Source organism: Bos mutus, chromosome 24, assembly GCF_027580195.1.
Source record: "Bos mutus isolate GX-2022 chromosome 24, NWIPB_WYAK_1.1, whole genome shotgun sequence".
In the NCBI taxonomy this organism is placed as follows: domain Eukaryota; kingdom Metazoa; phylum Chordata; class Mammalia; order Artiodactyla; family Bovidae; genus Bos; species Bos mutus.
The window spans coordinates 4,205,985-4,219,502 of NC_091640.1; the positions used below are offsets into that span (position 1 = coordinate 4,205,985).

Below are 13,518 nucleotides of genomic sequence, written 5' to 3' on the forward strand. Positions count from 1 at the left end.
ATAGTATGCAATCTTATATGTATCGGTCCCTTTCTGGACTCTGTTCCAGTGGTTTGTTAGTCTGCATACCAATACCGTATTAATTATTACAGCTTTGTATAAATCTTGCTATCTGGAGAGCAAGTGCTCCCTTCTTATCTTTTTTCCTCTAAGAGTCTTTGCTTATTCTTGACTTTTACATTCCATATCAATTTTATAAGAAGCTTATCAAGTTCTAAAACAAATATGTTGAAATTTGGATGGAAATCTCTTTCAATTTTTCTCATAGATTGAGTTCCAATCTATGAACGTGACATAGTTCTCCATTTACTTGGATAGTATTTTTTAATATAATTCAATAAAGTTCCATTTCTTCCCAAAGGTTTTGGCATTTCCAATAGTTTTATATGTCTGGTATTTTAAGCTAATTCTTGGTTTGAGGTTTCTTAGATCACCTTGGTGATATACATTTGGGCAGAAATCCACTGGGGGGCCCTTTACAGGTCCCTGGGGGAAGAGAGCATGGAGCTAGTTACAAGGGCGTCCCTTCACTGTGGGCATAGCCTTCAGGGTCCAGGAAAGCGCCTGTGCTGCAGGGCGTGCCGGCATCTCCCTTGGGCTCTCTGTCTCTGTGGGCTCTGAACTTGGACATTTGTCTCCCTTCACTCTTCAATGTCGTGGAAACACAGCTCCATGTCAAGTCTGGATTATCACATATCTTAGGAGCAAAAGTGATTTTGAATTCTCTGTTTACCTTTCTGGTTTTTTCTTAGTGTTTTTTGACTGTAATTCCATACGTCACTTGGGTTCTTCGATGTTTCTACAAACTCTAAGAAAATTCATCCAGCATTTTTAGTTGCTTTCCATGAGAGGGTTAGCTTGAATAACCTAGCGTGCCATTATCAAAAACAGGAACTCCAAAAAGGTAGATAGTTTTCAACTTCTGATCCAGACCAAAACAAGCATTCACCAAGCTGAGAACCAAAGGGAAATGAGGGCAGTGAGGCTGCATTTTCTTCATAAAAGTCCCATATTTCTTTCTTTTTGGTAGTAATGGTAAGGGGCAGACCTAGAACTGGATTTGGAAAAGGCAATTTATATAAAATCCTTACTCTTAGAAATAAAACCTTATAATGATTTAAATAGCATGTTTTTAAAATTCCATTATGTTATTCATCTTAGCTAAATGATTATACTGACATGTGTTCCCTCTACATGCAGACCCAGGATTTTATTTTAAAAGCTGCTTAACTCAGAGATTTAAATATTTTATTCCCAAACAACTCTAATGGTGAGATAAGTAGATATATCATAAACCACAAAGCCAATAATTTTGCCAGATTTCTCCTTGAATATGACTGCAGTTTCTATTTTTATATAGGAATATGTGTTTCTTTTTTCCTACATTTGTCACCTTCTAAAACATAACTTATTTGTTATGTTTACTGTTTGTCTCTTTCTGCCAGTGTTCACTGGTATATCCCAAGCATCTGCAATAGCTCTTGGAACACAGCAAATACTAAATAAATGTTTGTTGAATGAAAGAATGTGAGACTTGGGGCTTCCCTAGTGGCTCAGTGGTAAAGAATCTACCTGCCAACGCAGGAGACATGAGTTTGACCCCTGATCTGGGAAGACCCCACATATCACAGAGCAACTAAGCCCCGGGCCGCAACTGTTGAGCCTGTGCTCACGAGCCCCGGAGCTGCCACACTGCGCCCATGGGCCCCAGAGCTGCTGCTCCACACCAAGAGAAGCCACCGCAACGAGAAGCCCGCACACCGCAGCTAGAGAGGGGCTCCCACTCCCTGCAACGAGACAAAAGCCCACACGCCAGCCAAAGCCCAGCACAGCTGAAATAAATAAAACTATATTAAAAAGAGGGATGTGCAACTTTGAGAATAAAGGTTTTGTTAAGGGGTGAGAACCTAAAATTGTTTTACATGGGTCCAGCAGTAAATGCATGCGAAGAAATAGAACCACAGAGGTAAAGGAATTTATTATTTATCCAAGCCTTTCCAGTCCTACTTACAGTCACTCTGACATAGGGAAATACATCTATTTGAAATACATTATTTTCATTAAAAATAAGACACTATGACACCATGTAGGATACAACATGAATATTTTAAGCATCAATAAATAAAGACCATGACATTTTTAAGCACTTATCAATACTGACCATTCTTAAGTATCAGCAAATACTCAATATATTGTCAGTTTCAGCATAGCAGCAGATGATGTGAAATTTGAAAAAGAGCAAAAACTGGGTAGTCAACTGGCTAGTCAGATAAAAGCTAATCACTGACTAACTCATATTTCTTACTTGCTATGTAAGCAATAAATAAAATATAAATAAAATGAGATATAAAAATTATAGTAATATATAATAAAATACAAATAAAATAGTGATATAGTAAGCAATATTGTGAAATTTAAAATATAAAAGGTAGAAAAAAATTTTTAATGTCTATGAAGGTGATTTTTATCATTAATTTCAGCATACTTGGTTTTTAAATGCAATGGCTGATCTTTTCAGATTCTGTATTTAGACAAACAAAATCATTTATTTATGGTTTTGAAATTGTAATGGTACTAAAGCTAACAACATACAATTGGAATGTGAAAAATGATTTGAGGGCAGAGTTAGGTAGGGGTATCCCACAATGCATACAGATTACCAAAAATTTAAACAAGAAAATAATTAAGTTTTCCTTAATTAGATTTGGAATTATTCTGGCTTTCAAAATTATAATCTTTAAAATGAATAAAAAACTTCACTGATTTCTCCAGTGAATTTGTGCACAATGTGGTCTGAATATGGACTAGTAAATTATCAATCAATTTATCTTTATAGTAAATCATATATATACACATATATGTATATGCATTTATATGTTATATGTGTATATATATATTTGGTAAATTTTCATTTAGATATTATAAATATTACAAGATGAAAAATAAACCTACTTTACACCAGAAAATATACTGATCCTAACATAAGCAGGCTTTTGCCATGTAGGTTAATATTTATCTAAAGAAATACTTTCCTACAAATTCTAAGTTTTAGACACTAACAGAGTGGAGGAGGGGCTATCAAGATTTTTTATATAATGAACAGGAAGATATAATACACTACTTGATCAAGTGGATTTATCTTTTTAAATTATTTTGCTAAGCCTAATAGTAAAATAAGTTTTACCTACCTGAGGCATGATAACAGAACAGTAACAGGAAGGCAGTCTAGAGATACATGGAACAGAAGGAATGCTGGTTTCAGGAATGAGTGTGTTGTGGATGACTGATCAAGTGATCAAATATTTATCCTTATTAACAGCACTTTCATAAACAAATATTTCCACCATAGCCTCACAAAGTGACATACCGTTTTTTACTGCAGTCTACTAGTTGTCCATCATACTAGTTTTAGAATGAGAAAGGCATGTTCAAAATAGGGTTTAAACCAGATGTACTTCCCTAAGAAAATGGTAAAATAATTATAAAGATAACTCTGGACAATAGAAATGTTTACAGCAAAGGTATACAGTAAACTAACAAGGTACAATTTTAATTATATTATTTTTATATTTACAGTTTTGAAATAAAATCTGTGTTCACTTTTGCCTTTAATTGCAATGGTTTAGGGAAGTAGTAAAAGCAGTAAGTCACACTATAAAATTAAGCTCAACTTATATTTGACCCTCTGCTGCTCTTTTTTAATGAAGGATTATTTCAGTGGAACATCAATAAGGATTTTTGGTTTCTTTAAATATCTTACCACAACAATTATATCACATTTTTTAAATTAAATATCTAAAATGTTTGAAAGCCAGAATAATACTTGTTAGAACAGAAGCTCCATTTCAGTTTCCCTCTTTTTAAATATTAGACCAAATGTCGTTGTTGACATTTGCTTCGATGTATTTATACTTCTGCATCTTGGCCAGGAACCCAGAATGGAATGGGACTGCTGGACACGAGGCCACACGGTCAACTGCAGTTTTATCATTTCAAGACTGAACGAATAAAATCACCCTCCAGTATCCTGATTATATGACTGAAGGCTCTAGTTCTTCTGTGAAATTTATTTTATTTTTATTGAGGTCTTCCTGTTGGTTTGCCTATTAAACTAAAATGAAATTTAGTGACTCAACAAAGATATGGTAGACCTTCAAAATGTAATGTATATAAACACATTCTTTTTTTTCTTTAAAAATATTCTATGCTTTATCCGTACGAGAAAACATATTTTGGGTAAAACCAAATGATGTGCTGAATTTGCTTTAAATTAGTATAATAAAAAAGTGTTACCAGTGAGAAATAGATGAAACAGAGTGGCAAAATATTAATAATTCTTGAAGCAGGGTGATAGGTACTCAGAGGTTTTTTACACTATTATCTGTATGTTCTGTGGTTGAAAATTTTAACAGTAAAAATAATGAATCCAACCAAGTTTCAATAATAAAAAAGCTACTGTATAACTGGACATTTTGCAAAGATCTGTACTAAGACTAATTATGTAACTCGTTGTTATAGTGAAAGGTTGGGAACAACTTAAACATCAATCATTAGGAACAGTCAAATATAGTACATCCACATGCAATGGAATCCTATCCAATGATGAAAAAGCCTGTTAAGTGAAAAAAGAGTTTCCACAGCAGCATATGGAGCCTGATTCCATGTTCACAGGAGTGTGTGCGTGTCCATCTGTTGTTCAGAGTGGTTATCTCTGCAAAGAGGAATTGCAGGTGGTTTTTTATTTTTATTTTTTACCTTTTCTTGAACCTGTTTTGTATTATTCAAAAATTTTACAGGCATATATATTAATTTTATATTTGGGGATATTGTTTTCTATAATAATATCCTATGGTTTTTCTCATCATGTTATTCTTCCTAGCTAATGGAATGATTATTTAATTGTTAAAAATTGTGTTAGGTCTTATGTAATTCAAAGAGGGCTTCCCAGGTGACTCTAGTGATAAAGAACCTGAGACGTGGGTTTGATCTCTGTGTTGGGAAGATCCCCTTGAGAAAGAAATGGCAACCTACTCCAGTATTCCTGTCTGGGAAATCCCCATGGACAGAGCATGGAGGGCTATAGACCATGGAGTCGCAAGAGGTGGATAGGACTTAGAGACTAAACAATAAAAAAATTCAAAGTGGCAAAGTGCTATACTTCTAAAACAACATGAAACCCAGAGTAGATGTCATTATCTTAAACAATGGAAATAAAAATTTTTCCTCAACCATCTACTGGTTGTTTAAAGAAAGACATCAAACACTACATGAAACATAAAATTATAAAATAAATGGAAATAGACTTAATTATCTCTTGGTTAATTCAAATCAGGCTAAAATTCTATTAATTATGGAGAGAAATAGCATTTGGAAGAGAAAATGAGAAAATGCTTTCTAGTTCATTTATAGTAAATTTGAATTGAAAATATTCCAGCAGTTCTATGCAGAAAAGTATTTGTGTATATTTTAGTAATATGTTTGTTCTTAGATTAACCAGATGGCAGGACAAAATAAAATGCTTTTTCCAAATGCATGGTTTTGTGATTTCAGAGCTGTGGACTCAGCGTTTTCAGCTAAATCTCATGTTTAACTCCAGCCAGCACTGTAAAATTCTTTGGAGTAAACTTGAACTCAATGATTAACTTTGGAAATATCATTTGAAGTTTGTTATCTTGGGTGAGAGTCCAAAAGGTAGGTGCTCTAGCGGCTGTGAAATCCTACATCTTTAGGCAGTCAGTTGCTGCAGCGCCCTCCTCTTAGTCTGCTGAGACCCCACAGTGGGTGGGAGCCAGTGATGGGACCCCTCTACTTCACCCCTCTTTAGGGCCCTCTTACAACACACCACAGCTGTTGCACACAGTCCTTCGTCAAGGGCTGTACTGTCCCCACCATTTACTATTTCCTAGATTTTAAGGCTTCAAGGAATTAAAGGTAGTTCCTTTGGTACATGAGATTGGGGACCCCTAATCTTGATGATTCCAATTTGGGTAATGTCATAAAAAACGACTCAGAAGATATTACTGAAGTTACCTGGTGGATATTTCCTTCTTTCACATCCATGTCCTAAGCTTTAGGAATGAGAGACTTCTTGGGTTTTGATTTGTCCAAGTGATGTATCTGTAACCAGATTGAAGAATCACATTTTATTATAAATTAATTGTATATACTTGCAGGTGTGTTAGATACTCTGATTCTCAGTGTGTTTCTAAGAGATCTTTGGCAAATCATTTAAATCTTTATTTAGGGGGTTTAAAAGTGTATCACATGATGAGTGGCCCCAGATTAAAATTGCATTTTGGTTTTTTACCTGTTTCCTAGCACGGGATTGTCCACAAAGGACAGTATTGGAGTGAGGCTTCTTTGACGTTTTTAGAGAGTCCTGACATAACTTCTTAGACTTGGGGGCTGTTCTGCTTACTGTTAATTGGTGGTCAGTTACATCAGCTTCTTTAGTTTGGTCAACTGATTGCGGCTGTAGCGGTTGGGAATCTTCCGGATCTGTGTCTGACTCAAAAATATGTGGTTGTCTTTTTACTTTTAGTGACTCATGGCTTTTCCCTAAAACCTGTGTTATATATTTGCTTGTCAAATTCTCTTTTCCATTCACTTGGGAGCCAACAGCACTTTTTAGTACATCTAAATTGCTAGTTGGCATCTGAAATACTGAACTATTAGACAGTTGTTTACTTTCACTTAAACTCGTGATCAATGATTTTCCACTAGAAAGGGGATTTTTTGTCATATTTCCATAGGATTCAGTGTTTTTTTCTTGCAGAGATCTACAAGTCTTGAGATTCAGATTTTTAGCCTTCATCTGAATGCTATGACTAGGTCTTTTTTTAGTAGTTGGATCTAAATTTGGTTTATCGTCCTGGATCTCACTAGATTTCAGTGAAAACAACTTAGATTCTGTATCAACACGTTTTCTTCTCAGGTTCTCAGGTGCTAAAATACTTTTGGTCGTCTGTAGCGGTCGACTTTTGAAAACTGGTATGAATCTAGGGGCAATATTATGTTGGGAGCTAAAGTTTGTGTCTTGAACTTGAGCATTTCCTCTGGTGGGCTTGGGTACTTCCAGTACTTGTGCGGCCTGGTCAGACGGCGCTTTCTTGCTGCTCAGAACAGACTCTGGCTGGAGGCGCAGAGCGGAGGACCCCGAGGGCTTCGGCGGGCTGACCGAGCGCGCCCCCTTGTGGCCCGCAGCTGCTGAGCACGGCGGGAAGCTCGGGGCCCGGGCGGCTCTTGTGGAAGGGGTGTGAGCTGGAGAGGACTTGGCTTGAGCAGTTAGATTGGGCGGCTTGACTTTGTTTCCCTGAAAGGATAAACATTAGAAAATGTAAAACTATCCTTAAAGGAAAATAAATAATTTATAAAATATCATCAAGATAAGAATAAAAAGTAACACTACAATGTATAGAACAGTTAAAGAAAAACAAAAAGCCAACAGGCCTTACTGAGGACATGTGTGTGTTTCTTATGATTTGTATCCTACTTTTGATACTATCCATTCAAGACAATGTTTTAAGATGAAGTTGCGCTCTAAACTGTAAAAACTATACACTTAGCTACTCCCGTTGTGTTTCAAACGTGCTCATGCGTCCTTCTCCCTCAGAATATCTCTCTTCTCTCCATTTTTTTCCCTTTCAGCTTCCCAAAGATCATTTATCAGTCAGTATTTGTCACACAAAAAAAGAGGACAGTGTAGCGCTCTTGTCTGTTAGTATGCATGTTCACTCTCCCTAAGTAAATACTCGACTCTGAGGGTAGGAAAACCACGTGTTACTTCTTCTTACAGCCTTCACATTCTTAAATCCTCCACACAGTTACTAACAAAACACGTTATTCAAAGAAATTAAAGTAACGGAAGAGGCATTTACACTGGGCCTTTCAGAGTAAGTGCCGCATTGACTATAGGGCAGTGACCGTCTTAATCATTTTGTCTCTTCATTGCCTACTAGAGTGCCTGGTACTTGGAAGCGTTTTGGAAATATTTGTCAAACTGACTTGTCAGATATATCAAGGAGAAACAAGTGTTCATAGTCTTCTTAAACAAACTGTGGTAAAAAATATATATATAAAACATCAAATATACCATGCTAACCATTTTTAAGCATACAATTCAGTGGCATTAAGTATACCCCCCACTGTACTTCTGCTGTATAATCATCACTACTATTTATAAAACTTTATGCCAAACAGGAACTTTGGAGGCTTTAAACAATAACTCCGTTTCCTTCTCTTAGCACTCTTTCTAGAGCCTGCTGCTGCTGCTGCTAAGTCACTTCAGTCGTGTCCGACTCTGTGCGACCCCATAGACAGCAGCCCTGCAGGCTCCCCCATCCCCGGGATTCTCCAGGCAAGAACACTGGAGTGGGTTGCCATTTCCTTCTCCAGTGCATGAAAGTGAAAAGTGAAAGTGAAGTCGCTCAGTCGTGTCCAACCCTCAGCGACCCCATGGACTGCAGCCTTCCAGGTTCCTCCACCCTTGGGATTTTCCAGGCAAGAGTACTGGAGTGGGGTGCCATTGCCTTCTCCGTTCTAGAGCCTAGAAATCTAAAATGAACATTTTCTCCTTTGCATCTAGGGTTCAGGATGTGATTTAAGATCAACCAATCAGATGCACTCATACAATATTTGGAAGAGAGAAGTGAGGTAAAGTCATACTTCTGTAGTTTCTGCTGAAAGGTTTACTTATGGATGACTTTGGAATTTTGGTGGCAGAGTTAGCAGAAGTTCAAGTGTCCATTCACCAGCTTTGTAGATGTCTGGAAACAGAGCTTAGGACAGTCACTTTCCGGGTGTGGATCATATTAGGTAAACATACCACATGCACTTCACCACACACCACCAACCTCACCCTACGAGGCTTCCCTCTGTACACAGATGCTACCACGGGGAGAATGATGTCTAAATTTGCATAAAATTCTATCTCAAAAAGATGCTCTGTCAGAAGTGACTAAATCATCTTAAACTGCCTAGAGTGAATATTTTGTTTGACGAAAATATGGTTCAAGAATTAAGTTGAAATCAATTACAGAAAATCCAAGAACACTTTTAGACTCTTGGTTTTTATAAACTGTAATGACTGTTAAACAGCATACATACTACTTGGGATACAAAAAGAAAAACTCAATCTAGGCAGATTTATATAAGAATAGGTTACTTGTATTCTGATATAAAACTCATCTAGAATATGTATCTGAAACGTTTACATTCACGTCCAGTTTTGTCTTCAGGAATATACTTAAATATACTTGAATATTTTCCAGGAATATACCTCTGATGGAAATAATTTCCAGGGGCTTTTTTTTTGCCCCCTAGCCCTTCAATATATTATTTATACATTCTTTCAATTTCTAAAATATAGTAAACAGCCCAAAGGGGGAAACCTCTAGGTTTATATTCAAAAAAATTTTAAAGGCTACAAAAAGGGCTTATGTAAACAGCAGATGAAATCATAAATAATTCACAGAACTTAAAATACATAAATGGTCAAAAAACCAAAGCTTTGTGAAATAATAACCTAAGAGAAAACATACGCTTTACCACATTATGACCACTATTCTGCCAGGTGTCACTGTGGCTTAGGTGACTTTTAACTTCTAGAACTGTATACAGTTTATATCTTTGTACATTAACGTAAAATTACAGAGGGAAACCAAAAGCTTTAACCTATATTTAAATAGATATCTAATAGAGGCCTAGAATTAAGGAAATCTTTAATACAGCTTGAAGACTAACCAAAATGATGCATCAAATGTGCTTTGTCTATTAAAATTTGGTTCTGTGCCTTGCACCACCTGAGTGTTTCTTTAATTAAAGTCGAACCAGGATTCAGTTAAGCTCAGATTTAGCTAGAGGTTTGTAGGAAATATGGGTCTTGGAAGAAAGTGTTAAGTTTAAAAGACATGACAACAAGGAAACCATCATTCAAATGCAAAATATGGAACATTTTCCAGGGTAAAAAATCCATTTTCCCCAGCAAATAACTGGCATAAATAAAAGGGAAAACAGTTTGGGATGTTATATAATAAAAGAGATCTAAAAAAATATAACAACCAAATTAAGTGGACCTTTCCTGGATTCTGATTTAAACAAAACCTCTAAAATAAATCTTTGAGATAAATAGGGAATTAGAGTATGAACTAGGCTTAGATGGTAATAAATCTGCCTGCAATGCAGGAGACCCGGCTTCAATCCCTGGGTGGGGAAGATCCCCTGGAGAAAGGAATGGCTACCCACTCCATATTCTTGCCTGGAGAATCCCATGACAGAGGAGTCCATGGGGTTGCAAAGAATCGGACATGACTGAGCAACTAAGCACACACACACACACACACACACACACGGGAACTACTGTTAAATAATTTTTTAAAAAGCTCTCATCAGAATAAGACATATATTAATGCTAAAATCTCTATAAATTAAATAATAGTATATCCTGGATTTGTTGTAAAATATTACAGTTTATCCCACACTCCAAAAATATGTCAAGGAGTAACCAGATGGTAGGTATACAAGAGTTCATTATACTATAGTAATTACTTTTATGTATCTTGGAGAATTCTCATAATTTTTTTTTAAGCTAATTGGGCTAGGTACTCCTGCTAATTTATGAAACTCTTTTTTAAGTCAGTTGAGTTTTTTCAAGCAGTTTGATCTATTGATTTTTCATTTTTTTAATTTATTCTTTTTTAGTACTACTGCATGACTCTTAGAGCTAACAAGGTGGTAGCAATAACATAAACTAACATTTACTGAAGGCTTAAATACAAGCAACTGTTCCAAGGAGGATTATCTAATCTAAAAATAAAAACCACAAAACCCTGTGTAGTCTGGTGCTGGGAAGGAAACGGTGATGTGCTGCATAGAGCTCCTTCCAGAAAGGGGGATCCTTGCTGCTGGGTGCTATCAGCAAGCCTCCTTTGGCAGTCAGCCCCTGCAGAGACGGCCTTGGTTATGGATGCCCATCTCACCCTAGAATTTGCCTGTCTTGAGGTCGCCCAAATCTAGCAACAGATTGGAAGACGGTATAAAGGCCTGCTACTTTGGCCAATGCAAAACCACCGTGATTGGCCATTTTAGTACCTGCTTTGGTTTTGACTTCTCCCTTCACCCAATCTTCCTTCCCTGCCTTCCATAGCTGTTGATTCCAAGGGTAGTTCTCAACAATCATCACACACACTGGACTCTGTCTCAGAGCAGGCTTCCTGGAGAGCCCAATTTGTGATGAGCGCTAGCATTACCACTACTGTGGTGCCCCATTTTACAGCTGGGGGAACAGAGGCACAGAGAGATCAAATAACTTGTCCAAGATTATACATGGGCTTCTCTTGTGGCTCAGCTGACAAAGAATCCGCCTGCAATGCAGGAGACCTGGCTTTGACCCCTGAGCTGGGAGGATGAGAAGGGAAAGACTACCCACTCAAGTATTTTGGCCTAGAGAATTCCATGGACTGTATAGGTCATGGGGTCAAAAAGAGTTGGACACGACTGAGCAACTTTCACTTTCACTTTCAAGATTATATAAGTAATAAGGGGTTCAAACCCAGGCAGCCTGTCTCCAGGGCCTGAGCTCTTAACTACAAATCTAAATTTTCCAATTTTAGAACTAAGAATCTGATTCTTCAGGTTTCAGTTTTAATTTTGCAATGTATTTAACTGTGTGGCTTTGGCTAAATTACTTGAATGCTGTAAGCTTCAGTTTCCCTTTCTGCAAAATTGAGAAAACAATTTTTTACCCCAAGGGTCTATTTTGGTAATTAAATGAGAAGGCATACAGAAGGCGCTCAATAAAACTGAGTAGGAGAAATTCTTATTGTCAATGTTCCAATTGTCAGAGGCAATATAAAGATCAGAAATTCCATATAAGTGTTATTTTACATTTAAGAAGCAAATTTTCACAAATACATTGTCTGCATTCACCATTTCCAAAATAGACATGGGCTGGAAATATTAGGTAGTCAATAAATATATAAACATATTTGAAAAAAGTGCATGATGTAATGACATGTCTTCTAAATTCCTCAGATTTAGACTTGGCCAACAACTAAACCCTTTAAAATGTTATGTCTGGCCAAAATTTTAAGATGCATAAAGTTCAAAAAGAAGTCAATTGATACTCTCTACCCACACTCCCAGCGAAATGGCCTTGCCTATAGTACCTGATATCTTGCCTGTCATGTTTTTATAGCATTTATATGAGGTGTTGACCCTTAACCCAAGGACACCAGACCCCCATGCTGGCTAGTGACAGATGATGTGATCTGGCTTGAAAACATAAAGCAAAAAATGTCATGAGGCATACTGTTGGAGCCATAGCAAGTCAACATACATGAAAGCCTAAGTCATTTGAGCAGTGGAGGCTACAATAAAACAAGGCGCTAGTAAGTCAAGAAAGGAGACTCAGCAATATTCCAGTAATCCATATTATATTTCAAACTGCTCAAATTATTCAAACCTTTGTCTTTCCTTCTGATGAAAACATATTATATCTGTCATTTAAAAGAAAGATCTTGTTAAAAAATTTAAATTAAATTTCCATTTGTTCTTCCAAAGCTTCCCTTTTGATTTTGTTGCCTTTTGACAAAGAAATTGTATCCTATTGAGTGTGAAGACAGGCCATCTTATTTTCTTCATCAGTACTGCTTAAACCACTACTTATTTTTTTTTTTCATAAATAAGATTTCACTTGGCATGTCATCTTACAATAAAAATTTTCTCAAGTTAATTCAATTTCTATCAATTATTCAAAGGCTTTCTCATCAATTGGACTTTAAATGACAGAACTTCAAAGAAAACTTGGATTTGTATGAGGCAGACGTTTCCAAATTATCCTGTAATTATCATTTATCATTTATTCTTTGAAAAAACATGTAATGAACATGTATTAAGTACCGGGAACTTAGGATATGTTCTCTGCCTTCTAGGAAGTCACGCTACATTAATTAGAAGAAATAGACCAACAACTACCATGATACCAAGGTAAATGCAATAATAATAGGAACGACAGTACAACAAAAACAAACAGCAGCAGGGAAACACCGAACTGAGGGAAAGGACCCAGCACAGTGGGCTAGGCTGTCCATCACTGACGGCAAAGATCCGAGGAATAACGTGCAGAGCATGTCTTAGAGAACTTGGTAGGACAGGAAAAACTACTCACCTGCAAATGCAGTGTGGTTAGTTCTTGTGTGTAGTAGCACGGTTTAGTTGTCATCTTTATGGGAAATCCACATATATGGGGCAGCTTAGATTTTAAATCTGAAAGAAAACTTCTCAGCACACCTTCCATATCTACCCTTGGAAAGAACTGTATGGGTTGGCTTCTGACGCAACTGAGAGGGTACCTGAGCATTGTTAAAGAACAATGGGACTTTTTTTGCAGATAGGAGACAGCATTTTTTTTAACTGATGTAAAAAGGTCTGAAAATTGTAACTGCTGAAAAGGTACAAATAACTAAATCCTAACTACTTTAAATTTTAACTTTCACAATAAAAACAACTCACAGTAGTACC

At 36.6% G+C, this 13,518-nt stretch overlaps 1 protein-coding gene across 1 annotated transcript in view; it reads right to left on the reverse strand.

Annotated features, from left to right (window-relative positions):
* Positions 1 to 1,669: 1,669 nt before the first annotated feature.
* The window catches only part of C24H18orf63 (chromosome 24 C18orf63 homolog), a 28,697-nt gene continuing 16,848 nt past the window's right edge, over positions 1,670 to 13,518 (reverse strand). Inside the window, exons 10-13 of the mRNA XM_070361492.1 lie at positions 13,166 to 13,349; positions 6,308 to 7,312; positions 3,368 to 3,402; positions 1,670 to 1,787 (exon numbers count right to left, since the gene is read on the reverse strand). Of these exons, the coding sequence (XP_070217593.1) occupies positions 1,670 to 1,787; positions 3,368 to 3,402; positions 6,308 to 7,312; positions 13,166 to 13,349 (1,342 nt within the window). The remainder of the gene's footprint in view (positions 1,788 to 3,367; positions 3,403 to 6,307; positions 7,313 to 13,165; positions 13,350 to 13,518) is intronic.